Here is a 14,181-nt window from a genome sequence, read left to right on the forward strand (position 1 = left end):
TTGCATATATTATTTTAATTGAAATACATGCAAATATGCTTTATGGTGCCTTTCAGGTTATTATTTACCATTTACAGTGTGTGCTTCCATGAGCGCTGACATTGTTTTGTGACGTCATTCAGCTGCTACTCAAGAAGTTGGGGTACATATTTTTTCTCCCGACTAGGAAACCCGACTTCAGGTGGCGTTCCAGGATAGTTTTTCTAGTTGGAGATCAGAAATCTTTTTTGAGTTCCAAGTTGCCTGGAACGCAGCATCAGATCTTTACTTAAGTGAAACTTGTAATACCACAGCGTAAAAATACTCTGTTACAAGTAAAAGTCCAGCATTCAAAATCTGACTTAAGTAAAAGTAATAAGGAGTATAAAAACCACAAGTAAAAATATGCATTAAGCAGAATGGCCCATTTTAGAATAATGTATATTATAATTATTAATGCATTAATGTGTTTATCACTCTAATTTGCAGCTGGTTAAGGTGGAGGTAATATTAATTACTTTATATACTGTATATACTGCTGGGTAGTTTAATTTAAAATAAAATTCAATAATCTAGCAGTGGATTTATATGTTGTATTAAGAATCTGAATCTGCAAAGTTACTAGTTTAACTAATGTTGTCAAATTAACGTAGAGGAGAAAAAGGTACAATATCTGCATACAAAATGTAGTATAGGTATTGTAAGTATAAAGTTGCATCAAATGTACTATGGGATGAATGACACATTAGCAAAACACAGAAAGAGTTCCTCTGCTTTTCATTTATTTCTACCAGTGAGTATGACTTATTGACTGGTCAGAAATTTGCATGATTTTGGATTTTACCTTGTAGGCCCTTTCTCTTTCAGGTCTATAGAAAAATGTTAAGTATCAGTAGCATGTTGAGACAAAGAAGTGTAGAGGGAATAGTAAATTTCTTGACAGTACACAGACATATGTTCATCTTGCAAATACATCAGTAAAAACAGAGGTGACAACAATGGTTTCCATCCATTTTAATTGAATTTATAGACTTTCAAACAAACTTATACAAATTGCAAAACAGCTTTTGGTAACACCTCATTGTTTTCTTATTATCATTATTTGGAAATAAATTAAGTGAATATAAAGTAAACACTGAATAGAGAACAGAAAGAATACTACCACAAAAAGCAAAAAAATGAACTAAACAGAAAAGAGGCAAAAGGGGTCAACTGCATCTCATTTGTAGGAGACTGAAGTTGAGTGCCAACCAGTCGAAACTGAAGTACCTCCTCGTGGTGAATGACACCAACATTTTGTATTGGCAATGTAATTAAAAACCCATTCTGAGCTGTCTACTTTGACATTCCTAACAGCTGATGTGCATACTACTTTGTACTGTACTACTGCTTTTATACACCAGGTGGCATCACTATCACATATCAAAACAGCCTGGTTCTGCCACCCACTCCTGACTCCACCAGTTTTCTTACTCTGTGCTTAAGAAGATTGGCTGATGTAGAAGGAGGATAGCTGGAATTTTACTTAAAAGCTTCCAAAAGCAAATGTTCTTCATTGTGCACTAAACAATTTAAAATATAGTGGAGCATTTTGTGAAGTTTGCTTTTTATGTAGTTAATGTTTTTACTTTTAATTTTTTTGGTCTTTTTAAACAATGTACAGGCTTCCTCAGATATGTTAGACACTTGCAAAATTGCAGCTCCTGCTGTTAGATATTTTCTATCCTCATCTATTCCTTCATACAAAGACTAGGAAAGGACAATTTTCTAAGCACTTTTAGTACACCATTTATCCTGTATGTCTGCAGGTAAAATATTGACGCAAGTGACTCATTAGTTATTAGTTCAATAGTTAAATGCCTGTGCATTGCAATGCATTTTGCATTTAATCAAAATAAAATCTCTCAGCATCTTTCACTACAAATCAAGATGACTAAATGAGGGGAAATCATCTTGAGGAGAACAAATAATAAAGAGACCAAGGAAAATGTTAATACCAGCTCTGTGTGGCATGTTTTTATGTGGGGGTGGAGTTGAGGCACAGGCAGGCATAACAGAGTGGAGGAATCGAGGCCCGGAGGGCGTTGTGTTCGGGTAGAGCGTGTCCACTGCCGGCAGCATCTGATTTAGCCTCTATATTTCATTCAAACTGGTCTTTTCACATTCTTTGCTGGTCTTTGGGAGTAGCACTCGTTCAATAGTTAAATATGTAAAATGTGCACAACAACCGCAAGTTCACCGCATATGCTATAATGTGTTCAAACGGTTAAACTGGAACATGAGAGATGTTATTTGTGTCTCTTTGGATTTTTGCATCGCACAGAAACCTCAGTCTCATTGAAGGGTTCATCTCTGCTTTTTGAGAGGTCAAGGCAAAACAATGTTTCTATTTAACTGAAGAAGAATTCTTTTGTCTCTCTACACAGAGAAGGCATTTCCTTACATGACACAGATCCTCAGAAAACCTCAAATGGCATTGGAAGTAAAACCACAAAAAAAAAAAGATTATTTGTTAATAATATCAAAAATACCAACAAACAGGCAAAAAAAAATTTTCAACAGATTGGTCACAGCAAATTTATGTACACATACACATTAAGAAAAAGAGCTGTCAGTGGAGTTGAGGAGGGGGTGGGTGAGGGGAAGAAAGAGGAGACAGATGTGGGCAATTAGATAAGCCCTGTATCTTCACTATACAGGGGAGTTACAGGGGTTGCAGTGGTGGCAGACCAGGGACGGACAGGGTGAGACAGAAGACAGAAGACAGAAAGGGGGGGGGGGGGGGGGCAGACTGTACGTTCACCTCTTCTTGGGGGCTTGGGCGGTGCGGGGTGGGGTGACGGGCCGACCAGAATTTACACCACCATATTGGTACTTGGCCTTCTTCTCTGAGGGCTTTAGGATCTTTAAATAATGAGACACAAACACATAAGACAGAGAGCGAGGAGATACATGTGTGAGTGTCTGAGATAATGCGTTCAGTCATATTTCAAAAGGCAATTAGCATGAATTAAATCCCTTTAGTTGTCACACTACCTGGAAGGAGCACATGAGGGATTCATCAACACTCATCATGCCGCCTGCGTTGTCGAACTCCCCGCAGTAGTTTGGAGCAGAGAAAAGTGTGACCAGTTGGCGTTTGGCGAAGAACTCATATCCATCCTCCACAACCTGTTAGAAGACACATGACATTATTCCACCGCCCACTGCAATCAATACCAAGAAACAGATCTTCAGCTAGTTTCAGGGTCCAACTTTGCTAGCATGGCTTGGGTGTGCAAAACCACCTACACCTGAATCAATATGAAACACTCCAAAGCAGAGCTAAAATAGCTGCGGCCAATTTAACAATAACAACTGTTGTGCTCATCTGTCAGGTAAATAATATACCTGATGTCAGTGTCACAAATGCAGTAGCTTCTCATTCTCTGTTCCATATTATTTTACTTCGGCAAAAAAAAAAAAAAGTGATTGACAATTACTGAGTGCAAAATCGAGTTATACTGAATGATGCATGGGGAGCAGAAAAGTAGACACTATTAAAATGTGGTTTAGCGCAGGTGTCTGTGTCTTTGCATCAGCCACAGTAATTACTTCTACCAAAGACACAAACTAATGGAGGTCAGCTATCATTAAAGTGCATGGCCAACCACTTTTTGTTTGGGGGGGGCAATTTACACTCAATATCCAGGCTCTCTACCTTCATTCTCTTCGTAATTACCTGGTGGGCTCTGCAGATGAGGTCCAGGTCGTGGCGGTTCAGGAACTTGCTGACCACATCTGCCCCAAAGGTGAAGGAGACCCCGCGGTCGTTCTCTCCCCAACCTTGCACATCCTTATCTGGGTCTGACCACAAAAGGTCACACAGCAGGCCTGACAGACACACATGGAGTGGAGAGATCGAAGTAAAGAACACACACAAAAAAAAGAGAGCCCGCTGACTTTGCTGATGTCACGCAGGAGATCTACTGATGTCATAGTCGTTCATTCAGGAAGAAAGAGGCTAGGTGTTGTGATTTAAAGGTAAACGTTAAATTCCAGGGAGGAATACAGGAGGAAGTGAACATGCTCAGTATAAACAAGCACACACAGTACCTGTATCAGGCACGTCTGTTGGCCTCATGATCCTGCGAATCTGCTCCATTGACTGCAAATCAGGCGATAGACCTAAAAATAGAAAATAAAGAGGTTACCATTGATTGGATTTGTTACAGATGTATTTTGAACAAGGCAATCAAAAAGTTCTGGTTTACATTTATGACAAAGGGAGGAAATATGTGCCAACAGTTCTCTTACCTCCGTGGCAGCAGAAGATCTTCTCATCAATGATAGCAGCAATGGGGAGGCAGTTAAAGCAGTCAGTGAAGGTCTTCCACAACTTAATGTTGAACCTGCGCTTGCCTGTTAGAACACACAAAAATGGGTTATTTGAACCAAACTTGTGTATGTGCTTCAGGGCTGTTTGCGTGTGCAGGGTGAGTTTATTTCCACTCACACTCATCGTAGAACCCATAGATACGGTTGATGGAAGCACACTCATGGTTGCCCCTGAGCAGGAAAAAGTTCTCTGGGTATTTGATCTTGTAGGCCAACAGGAGGCAGATGGTCTCCAGGGACTGTTTCCCTCTGTCCACGTAGTCACCCAGGAAAAGGTAGTTTGCCTCCGGAGGGAAGCCACCATACTCAAACAGCCTCAGTAGATCTGTGTACTGCCCATGGATATCACCTAAAAAAAAAGGGGGAGTGAGAGGTAAAGAGGAAGACAAGTTTGACTATTTACTGTAAGGGCAGTCATGAGGACAGGCTGCTATAATTATTGTTTTAACAGTGGTGATGCAGTTTGTGCAGACAGAAAAGGTGCAGAGATCCTGACCACATATTCACCCCCACGTATGTATACACATATTGACTCCTATCTCCATTTTGATTTTTAAGAACACAACCAAATATGTCAGTTGGTGGGGGGTATCTGACTGTGCCTTTGCTTTACCTGGAGTTTAGCAGGAAGCTCTAGGATACACACACAAAATAAGCTATTACAACTGCCACCAGACGAATGCCATGGCCGACGGGAAATGAGCTACTGAGGCAGAGAATGCTAATAATCCAGGTTAATCACAAAAATAAAACGACACACATACACATAACCACACAAGCTAACTTTAATTTTAACAACTCTCCCAGGATTCAGGGTCAACCTTGTCTCTCTCTGACAGTCAGGCACCGATGCGCTGAAGACGCTCTCACCAAAGCACGGGATCTCTGAAGGGGGAGCCTCACTTCATCACCTAGCCAAGACCTGCTTCCTTTTATATCCTTTTATATCCTAGCCAAGACCTGCTTCCTTTTATATCCTTTTTTATATCCTCTCTTGCACAAACTTAAAGTCGGTGAAAGAGAGAGGATATAAAAGGGAGCTGCTCTAATTCGGGCTAAGTGCTCCAGACACAGATGACTGCAGAGAGCCTCGGCAGAAAGGACAGGACAATAATAACAGGTTTTGTGTGCCACACTCTTTTTATGGCAATGCCTCATTACAAGATGGCACCAAATACAAATTAAAAGGAAATAATAGGTCTTTTAACGCTGTGCAGCTGTCTGGCCCTGAGATAAAAATGACCAACATAAATTACAACTTTATATCATGAGAGTGGCTGGCATGATTTCTTCTATTTGACAGTGTCCGTCAGTGATCTACGCACCAAAACCCAAACCATAGCTGGCACCAAACCTGTATGGCTACAGGCCTGTACTTATTTTTGCCTGTGCCTTAGGATGGCATGCAAAAACACACTGTCTTCTGTGCAAATGAATGTTTAAAAGGAACAGTTCTGAATGTTTGAAGTCTAGCTCTGTCTTCAGCGCTCATGTTGTGCTGAACCAGTTGGTTTCTATCCATCAATTAGTTTCTTTGGCCTGGACACACAGCTTCAGCTTGCCATCTAGAGTTTTGATACAAGTACTGGTAAAAGCTAAAAACGTCACAATCCTTTACATTAATAATACAATATCAAAACTTCAATGAAACAAGGCTAATGCAGTGCTCCAGCAACATAGTCCAGGTCACAAGCTGTCACTTTAAAATCAGAAAAGCTTTTAAAAACTACTTTAGTTTTACCTTATAATGGGACAGGAAAAGGTGATGGTAGGTTGAAAGTAGGGAGCCATGAATCATCAATCATCAATCATGAATCAAGTGTTTTACCAAAACAAGATTTCAACTTATAGCAAAAGATTATTGCACTTGTGTTCCATTTAACATTATTTCAATATTAGTCTACTGTAATAGCAAATTGTGTCATATATTTATTATTTTGTCTATCAGCACACATACCAGTTTAAGTCTAACTTGTGCTAATCTTGCTGAAGCTGGGAAGAAACCCGAAGACTGCTAAAAGCTAGAAATACTATATAAAAACATGGACATACTGATTACTGAAAGCAACACATGCTGGACAACAGATTAAATACAGAGGACAAAGAACAATCATTCTTGTTTGTGCCTGCAGCAAAACAGAAATGGACATGAGGGCATAAACAATTAAATGTGCTCATTTATGCTGCAATTTGCTCAGAAAAGAAAACAAACTGCAGGAAGCCACATTTGGATAAAATGGTACATGCAAAGACATGGCAACATAGACTGTAATCTGTGCAGCGACAGTTGGAGGTGAGTGAACTTTGTAAGCACAGGGCTAACCTCATCTGAGCTGTTGCTCTGTGGTAAACCTGGATAAACTGGATTATAAAATAATACTCTTTCATCACACCAATTTCTCTTTTTTTCCCCACAGTTTTCACTGCTTTGTTAATACATTTTATTTCTCTTTCCCACACCTGTGATGTTGCCTTTTAACAAGTTTAAAGTAATATCATTACGAATTACTTAGCAGCCACCATTTGATGGTCTGTCTGTTGGATTCTCAAGTTTAGTCTTACACTAACTATCCTTAACTCCACACTAAAGCGTTGCAGCATGACTGAATGTGAAATTGTGAGTTTTACCAATGCTAGCTTTCTATGGGCAAACACGCCGCCTGCCCTCTCACAAGAAATTATAGGGTGACAGTGAATTATTTACTTAGCACTGCCTCTGCAGTGTCAAAACATTCCGAGAATAGCAGCACAGAGATTTAGGGTTGCAAAAGGTAGAAAGTAGGAAGAAAGGAATGAGCAAAGAACCTGAGGTCAGTGTTACAAATGAGCAAACTTTGTCTAAGAAGACAATACAACATAAAAGCAATGGTGATAACATAACTCTAAATTAATACAAGGAAAAGGCAGTGCATTTTTTGATTCCCCAAGTATGCCACCCATGTTTGGTAAATCAGTGGCCAACATGCTCCTATGTACCGAAAGAACAGGTCAACAGACAAATCAGTAATAATTAAAAGAACAATAAAACAAAATGCCTATGCATGCATAATTTAACGGCCATTATATCATTAGCCTAACATCAGAGCAAGGGTACTTAAGTGATAATGTTGTAATCAAGTGTGCTGTTGCATGCCCTTGTGTAGCCAGATAATCAACTGGTTCAAAAGCACCCACATAAACACAATATCAGTGTGAGGAACACTGAATAATCCGGCTCAACAAATAAACACACACACAGAAAAAAAAACACTCAACAAACAGGCTGATTGTAACTGTAACACAGTCTGTCTTTGCTGTTCTAGATGGCAATAAAATACATTTCCATCCACTGACAGCTCTGAAATTTATTTTAATGGGCATCCATTACAGTGCAAGTCTACATTGTGCTAATCTCGCTAAAGCTGGGAACAGATGTGAATACTGCTAAAAGCTACAAAAACATTGAAGTACATATTTCGACAGACACAGACTTTTTTTGTTTTGGCAGTCTGACAGCAACACATACTGAACAACAGACTAAATAGAGGACAGCACACAGAGAACATTAATTCCTGCTTGTGCCTGCACCATATGTGCAGTACTTTATTTCAAGGAAACTTTTAAACAGCATGATGAGAATGATACATATAAGCCTAACATAAATAAACATGCACCCGTACTCAGAGGCCTGATTTAACAACGTGGAACGTAAATAATCAAGACAAATTACTTCAGGGTGAGAAATGAATATTGGCTGCCAGAGATATTCTGCTAAAATATGACTGAAGTGGTTACATTCAAATAAAAGACTTCATTATTATTTTTTTTGCATTCAGAAATGTTGTAGTGCTTTCTAAAATGTTTTCATCTCATTTTCCCCAGTCAGTCTCTTGTAGCCAGAAAATAATTAAAGGCATTCTATTGGACTCAGAACTAAAATGGTAAACACAGCATGCATGCTTGTGGTCTTTCTTCAGCTAATTCAACAGGCTAACAAATCAGTTACGTTTGGCTCTGAATCAGTAAGGTCCTATTATGGTGAACGTGAAACCCGTTGGTGAGGATTGTGATTGCAGGGTGCTGTTAATCATTATCATCTGTCCATTTTATTTAAGAAACAATATTACTATCTAACACATCCTCACAATGATGCTCTGATCACCATTATTGTCAACAACACTGTATTTAAAAAATCTAATTTTAATTCTTCTGTTTAAATAAATGACCAGGCCAAACACTATCAAAGCGGCCGGCTAGGGCAAAATGATGCCAGTGGTATTAAATTTAACAAATGAGAAAAAGAGTATGCGCAGAACATGATCCATGTGGCCTTAGTAAATAATTAAGTCCATTCACTGTTTGGTCTCTACAGTCAGTGGTAGTGTCCTGAAAGCCTGCCCTCAGAGCTGTGAGTTAAAGGCAAGTAATCGGTCCGCGGATAAAAGTTCAGCAACAAAACAAAGAAAATAAAGGAGAGAAAAAGAAACCTACCACAGTAGAAAAAATAACACCACCTCACACTCATGCATATTTTAGAGCAATGTACAGGGTTAGTTCGATATGATCATCAAATTACTGCTTTCCATTATCACGTTTATCACTTCAAATGCAAATACTGTCATCTGAGGGTGACAGTATATCTACAATCTAAAAGCAAATGTGTGTGGGAGGAAACTGGTATGAGGACAGCCACAAATGAACTGTGTGTAGGCCTGAGCCTATATGTGAGCTTGTGTACTGTAGTTTCAATGACTGTACATATATTATAGACATTTCAGAGTTTTTTGCAGTTGCAGCACTATACTGGAGGGAAGAGATAAAGCATGTGGGAGTGTACCAAGATGCGCTGGAGCCAGCTAGAGTTACCTGTTGTGGTAACATTTCAGCTGAGGAGTTGCTGCTGCAGTTGCTTTGCTTTACTTCGGTCTGTCTATAATACGTGTGTAAGACAGTGATACACAATCTGTGTACGTATGTGTGCAATGGATCCTTCTATAACACATACCTGTGACTTAAAATATATGAGCCAGGCTGTGGCAGTGTTGTCCGGTCTCTGATTAAAATAAACTTTTAAACCTTTCAGCTCAAATATGCTTTAAAGTAATTGTCACAACACTGACTTTAATTTTAATAAATTACAATGCAAAAATAAACATGTGGTGGTTGAGGAGCGCAGAAATATAGAATACTGACCACAGATCTTCAGGGGTGCCTCGAGCTCCAGCAGGATGGGCTGGCTTAGGAAGATCTCCCTGGATTTGATGCAGAGGCCGCGCACCTCTGCCTCTGTCATCTGGACTATTTTCCCCGGGCGACATCCCCGTACTGGAGAGGAGAGAAAAGACAGCATCAGTGCTATCAACAGCTGTTATTATGATCAATGTCAGTGTTAACACAGAAGCACCAGCAACCCACGAAGTTCATCAGAATGAGGCCACGATACATTCACTTTTTACCTAAAAAAAAAAAAGAACACAGTCACAAAGGAATCTTAAAATCTGATGAGCTGTGGGCGTAATGATTCTGATTATAGTTGTTTAGTCCCGGCCATACTTAAGAAACCCACTGCTTAGACTATGAAAGCAGCTTGCATCTTCAGCAGTGGTGGGGGTTTATTGGCTGTGTAGTTGCACTGGTAGCTTAAGCCTACTTTCTGGCATTCTGCCACAGCTCTGGGTACAGATTTATCTTCCAACAATGAAAAGAGAAGTAAGAATTGCAAACGTTGGCTATACTCAGCAGCTGAAATAGTCAGAGATATGAAAAGTGAGATTATACAGCATAAAAACTGCTTCCTTGCTATGGCACCCTGTGGCTTGTATTAGACTGAAGTTAATGTTCCATCTAGTTTCAAAAGTCTGCATTTTGTATATTTTTTGTGTTTGGTTTATCAGATTTAGAATCAGAAATACTTAATTGATCCCCGAAGGAAAATTCTGTAATATCTGTACTGCCTTGTGGTGCAGTGTCTCTGGAAGATGGCATCCTTTCAAAAAACAGAATTAGTCACTTGATGTTACAGCTTTGCCAGAAGTGACCAATGCTAAAGGTGGTAATCTGAATAAATAAATATAAGGTGGAAGAATGGTCTTGGTGATATAACAGGGACCAATTGTGCTTTGTCACTATATTAATACATGTGCAGTAAATGTAAGTGGACAGCAATTTTCATTTATGTCTCAGTTTGGTGTCACAAAAAGCAAATCAAAGCAATGTGTGCATTTTGGTATTGACTACAAGATAGACGCCCACTACAGATTCCAATAAAACATAGCAGAGTCTAGTGAAACAAATGCAGGTTATTCCGAAAAGACTTTTCCTATTTGCATTTTTGTTTCCTTAAAAGGATGACAAATTAGAGAAAGGCCAAATAGAGAGCATGCAAATGGAGCTGCAAATGGATTAACTGATGTATTGGTATGCAATTCCTGAAGCTTGCGTGCATACATAGACACATGTGCATATACATGCTATTTACACACTGTACTCAAACTCCCTTGCTGACTCATTAGTCATTTAATCTAACCAAATTTGAGAGAACTGAGTGAACCAGAGGAATATGGATCCTCACAGATGGTAGATCTGAGTGCCAAAATTTTTTTTATAGGGCTCCCCCAACCTTACTGAAGTGTTGCTTTACACCATAAATTTTTTTTTATCATCCATATACTGTATCTGCACCGCTTCATACCCACTGTGTGAGGCATGAAATTGCAGAAGCAGGGCTCTTCACTTAACGGCCAGGCCTCATAACAGCCGAGTGAGTTAAGCTTGGATGCTTAACCTGCTTGGCTTTAACACTGAACTTTTCACTGTTCGCACTTCTGCGGGCTGGCACTTTTAAAACAGATTACGTGCTTAAGAACATTGAGGGGCAAAGGCTAAAATGAAGCAAGGATTTGCAGCCATCAGAAGCCAAAACACTGAGTTTGTGTGTGATTGTGTCACTGTACATGTGTCTGGAGAAAGTGAGACAGTGTCCCGCACGATTTTCCAAAATGTACGTAATTCCAATGAATAAGCACTCTCACTGACACTTGGCTTTCCTCCCTTTTTCTCAGACAGCAAAATATACAGTAAGCTATTTTGTGACGATGGGAGAATTCTGTGCTGAACATCAGAAAATATCAGCAAAAACCTGTACATGTGTTTCAGATCAAAACAGTTTTTTTTTGTTACAAAATAAACACCTGGATTAAATTAACACCTGGATTAATGAAGGGTACAAACCTATTTGAAAGCCTGACTTTGGTTTCAGTTACAGGGTGCCTTTTCTTGGCTAGTTCCACTAAACCCTTTTGAATAGGTTTTGTTACCAGGCACAAGGACTGAAGAAAACAAAGATTACCACCCCTGTCAGAGGTACCAAGAAGCAGTTCCACAGTGACAGTGGCATTTCACTAGTACACATTTCTTACCTACAGACAACCAAAAAAAAGACATTTAAACATTTATAATATACCATTTATCATATTCCTAAATTATTTGCACACGTGCTTGATTCAAACTGTTGAATAAGTTCACATCACTAACTACAAAGCTGAACAATTAAAAAAGAAGTCTATGAAACGTTAACATCCAAATCACATAGTCACGTGTAATCGCTTGTTCTATGAGCAGGAAAATAGAAAATAAAAGACACAATTGCCATCAAGATCACAGCAAAACTGACCCCTATAATACATGGTTGCCAATGCCATCTCAACATATGAGCAACACAATCAACAAGTCACTGTAGTCTGAGCTACAAGGGAAACTGTTGGGAAGGATCAGCAGGAAAAATGTTGTTTCACGATTCAGACTTGAAAAGAGTTTTTCCAATAATTTCATCATTGGGTAACAATGATAACATAAAAATGAGACTGCAAGAAGCACAAAGCAGTTGCAGTGTGTCATTTTCTAGCAATTACTAGTATAAATAACAAATCTGGCGTGATGGCATAGTGCCTCGTTCCTCCAACAGAGTGACAGATACTGGTGGAAAGTATGCCAAGGACAGCGGAATTTGCCTTAGTGGTCTGGACTGACTCAGATAATAACTGGCAGGCGGAAAACTCTCCGCCTTCTCCTGAGCAGGTGGACAACCAGCACAAAAAAGATTTTTGAGCATCGTTCTATCTGCCATACCCAAAACCTGGTCCTCACACACCAACACAATTGCCTTTATTTACCAAGAAGAGAGCAATAATGTGATTGTGATCGCAACAGCAGAATAGGACATACTGTAAACTATAAATATGAATATTTGTGGACAGCTCGGAGAGTATTAATTCCTCTGTCTGCGATGTTTTTAATTTGCATCTTGTTATTCCTCACCTGTAACAGGCATTTAAAGGGAGTGTGTGTGTGCATGGTGTGCCCAATGTGCATGAGTGCACTGAATCACATCAACCTGCCCACGAAAACACACCTACAAACCCTGAGAGGAGTGAGTTACAAAAGTTAAAATTACTTCACAAAAATCAGACTACCTCACGACAACAGGATGTAGTGATATGGACATCAAATATTAGATGGGTTATCCATATGTTAAGGTTTAAGCCTATTTGTGTTTTTTATCGATTAGTCAAAAGAGTGCCTTTCCCAATAATGTAACATTAACCAGATCACAAATAGAAATTTAACAACATATCATGATGAAAACTTACAGGAACGCGGATATGGAGTAAAACTTAACCGTGTCAAGGGCACTGGCGCTGGTGAAAATGGGTGTTCATGTCGTAGTTAACAAATATTTACTTAACCTACCTAACAGTTAAGGGTAGAGTTAGAGGTTAGAGTAATCAGACATGATTCTGGGTTGTAACGTTATATTTTCAATGTTGTAACGTTAACGCTCAGGACAAACAGCCATTCCTCCCATAATTTGGACAATACATGAGGCGGCATAAAGCCAAAAACATCAGGCAGAAAGTTTAATTATATGATAAAGTAAGGAACACGAGCCAATAAAATTACTTGACAAGAGTAACGTAGTTATTACTGCGAAAACTGAGAAATGTAGGCGTTCACCGCTGACAGTGTTTATAAACACGGCCAGCTAACTGTAGCATTAGCTAGCCGGGGATACACCATTACGAGTGGCTGACGTTAGCCCTGCTAGCTAACACATTTTTCTGCGTTTTGTGAGGCAACCGCGGTAGCTACAGAATAAAGCTCACACCGGCTTTGATGAACATAAACAGCTAACTCTGTAACATTCACAAACTGCATTGAAATTCACCTTCCAGAAGCCGAGAGATGAGGCTGTCCACGTTCAATTCACCCTCCGCCATCTTCAAACTGATGTGGTACAGTGTTGGCCGCGTCGATTCCCCCTACTGACACCAGGGGGCGCTGCTGTCAAGAAAACAGTAACCGTATGAACTTGCGAAGTCACTTTAACCCATAGACTGTGTATAAAAAGCTTCAACCACATTTATATTAAATAAAATATGTTTATTAATGGCTGACAAACATATTGTTTTATAATAAATTCCACCCAGCATACTCGTTATTATTTTGAAAGAGCTCTAAAACACAATTTGTGTTTATGTTTGCAGTGTTGGGAGAAGTATAGGCCTGTAAGTTGTACTACTCATAGTACAATGTAAACATACTAATTTACAATCAAAAGCATTTATGCATTTATAAAATTGTGAAAACTACAAAAATATTATCAGCAAAACGTACTGAATAAATGAATGAAAAAGTAATAGAAGTCGAATCCCACTGTAAGACTTATATATTACTGAAATTATTATTGCTGATGCATAAATATTCAAAGAAGCATTTTTATGTTGTTACCAGTTAAGGTGGAGCTAATTCCTTTCCTATACTTTTGGGTCTGTACAAAAATATAGTGAT

General features: G+C 39.2%; 1 protein-coding gene across 1 annotated transcript; it reads right to left on the reverse strand.

The window, feature by feature from the left end:
* Window positions 1-977: 977 nt before the first annotated feature.
* LOC119910321 (serine/threonine-protein phosphatase PP1-beta catalytic subunit-like) lies at window positions 978-13,670 on the reverse strand. Its single transcript, XM_038728851.1, has 8 exons — window positions 13,559-13,670; window positions 9,529-9,660; window positions 4,475-4,705; window positions 4,276-4,380; window positions 4,075-4,146; window positions 3,701-3,852; window positions 3,016-3,150; window positions 978-2,883 (listed from the first exon to the last, which is right to left on the reverse strand). Exons 1-8 carry the CDS (start codon window positions 13,608-13,610, stop codon window positions 2,779-2,781), a joined length of 984 nt encoding a protein of 327 aa, XP_038584779.1. The 5' UTR covers window positions 13,611-13,670; the 3' UTR covers window positions 978-2,778.
* Between the last annotated feature and the right edge of the window lie 511 nt (window positions 13,671-14,181).

Source organism: Micropterus salmoides, unplaced genomic scaffold (genome assembly GCF_014851395.1).
Source record: "Micropterus salmoides isolate LMB-PRFRI ecotype aquatic unplaced genomic scaffold, ASM1485139v1 Ms_hic_scaffold_19, whole genome shotgun sequence".
Taxonomy (NCBI): domain Eukaryota; kingdom Metazoa; phylum Chordata; class Actinopteri; order Centrarchiformes; family Centrarchidae; genus Micropterus; species Micropterus salmoides.

Excerpts from the sequence above, each read along its gene's own strand:
- LOC119910321 (XM_038728851.1), bottom strand. The coding sequence starts at position 13,610 with ATGGCGGAGGGTGAATTGAACGTGGACAGCCTCATCTCTCGGCTTCTG. Across the intron at positions 4,706-9,528 it reads GGCACCCCTGAAGATCTGTG|GTGATATCCATGGGCAGTAC; the intron begins GTCAGTATTCTA and ends CTTTTTTTTTAG. Across the intron at positions 3,151-3,700 it reads TCATCTGCAGAGCCCACCAG|GTTGTGGAGGATGGATATGA; the intron begins GTAATTACGAAG and ends GTCTTCTAACAG.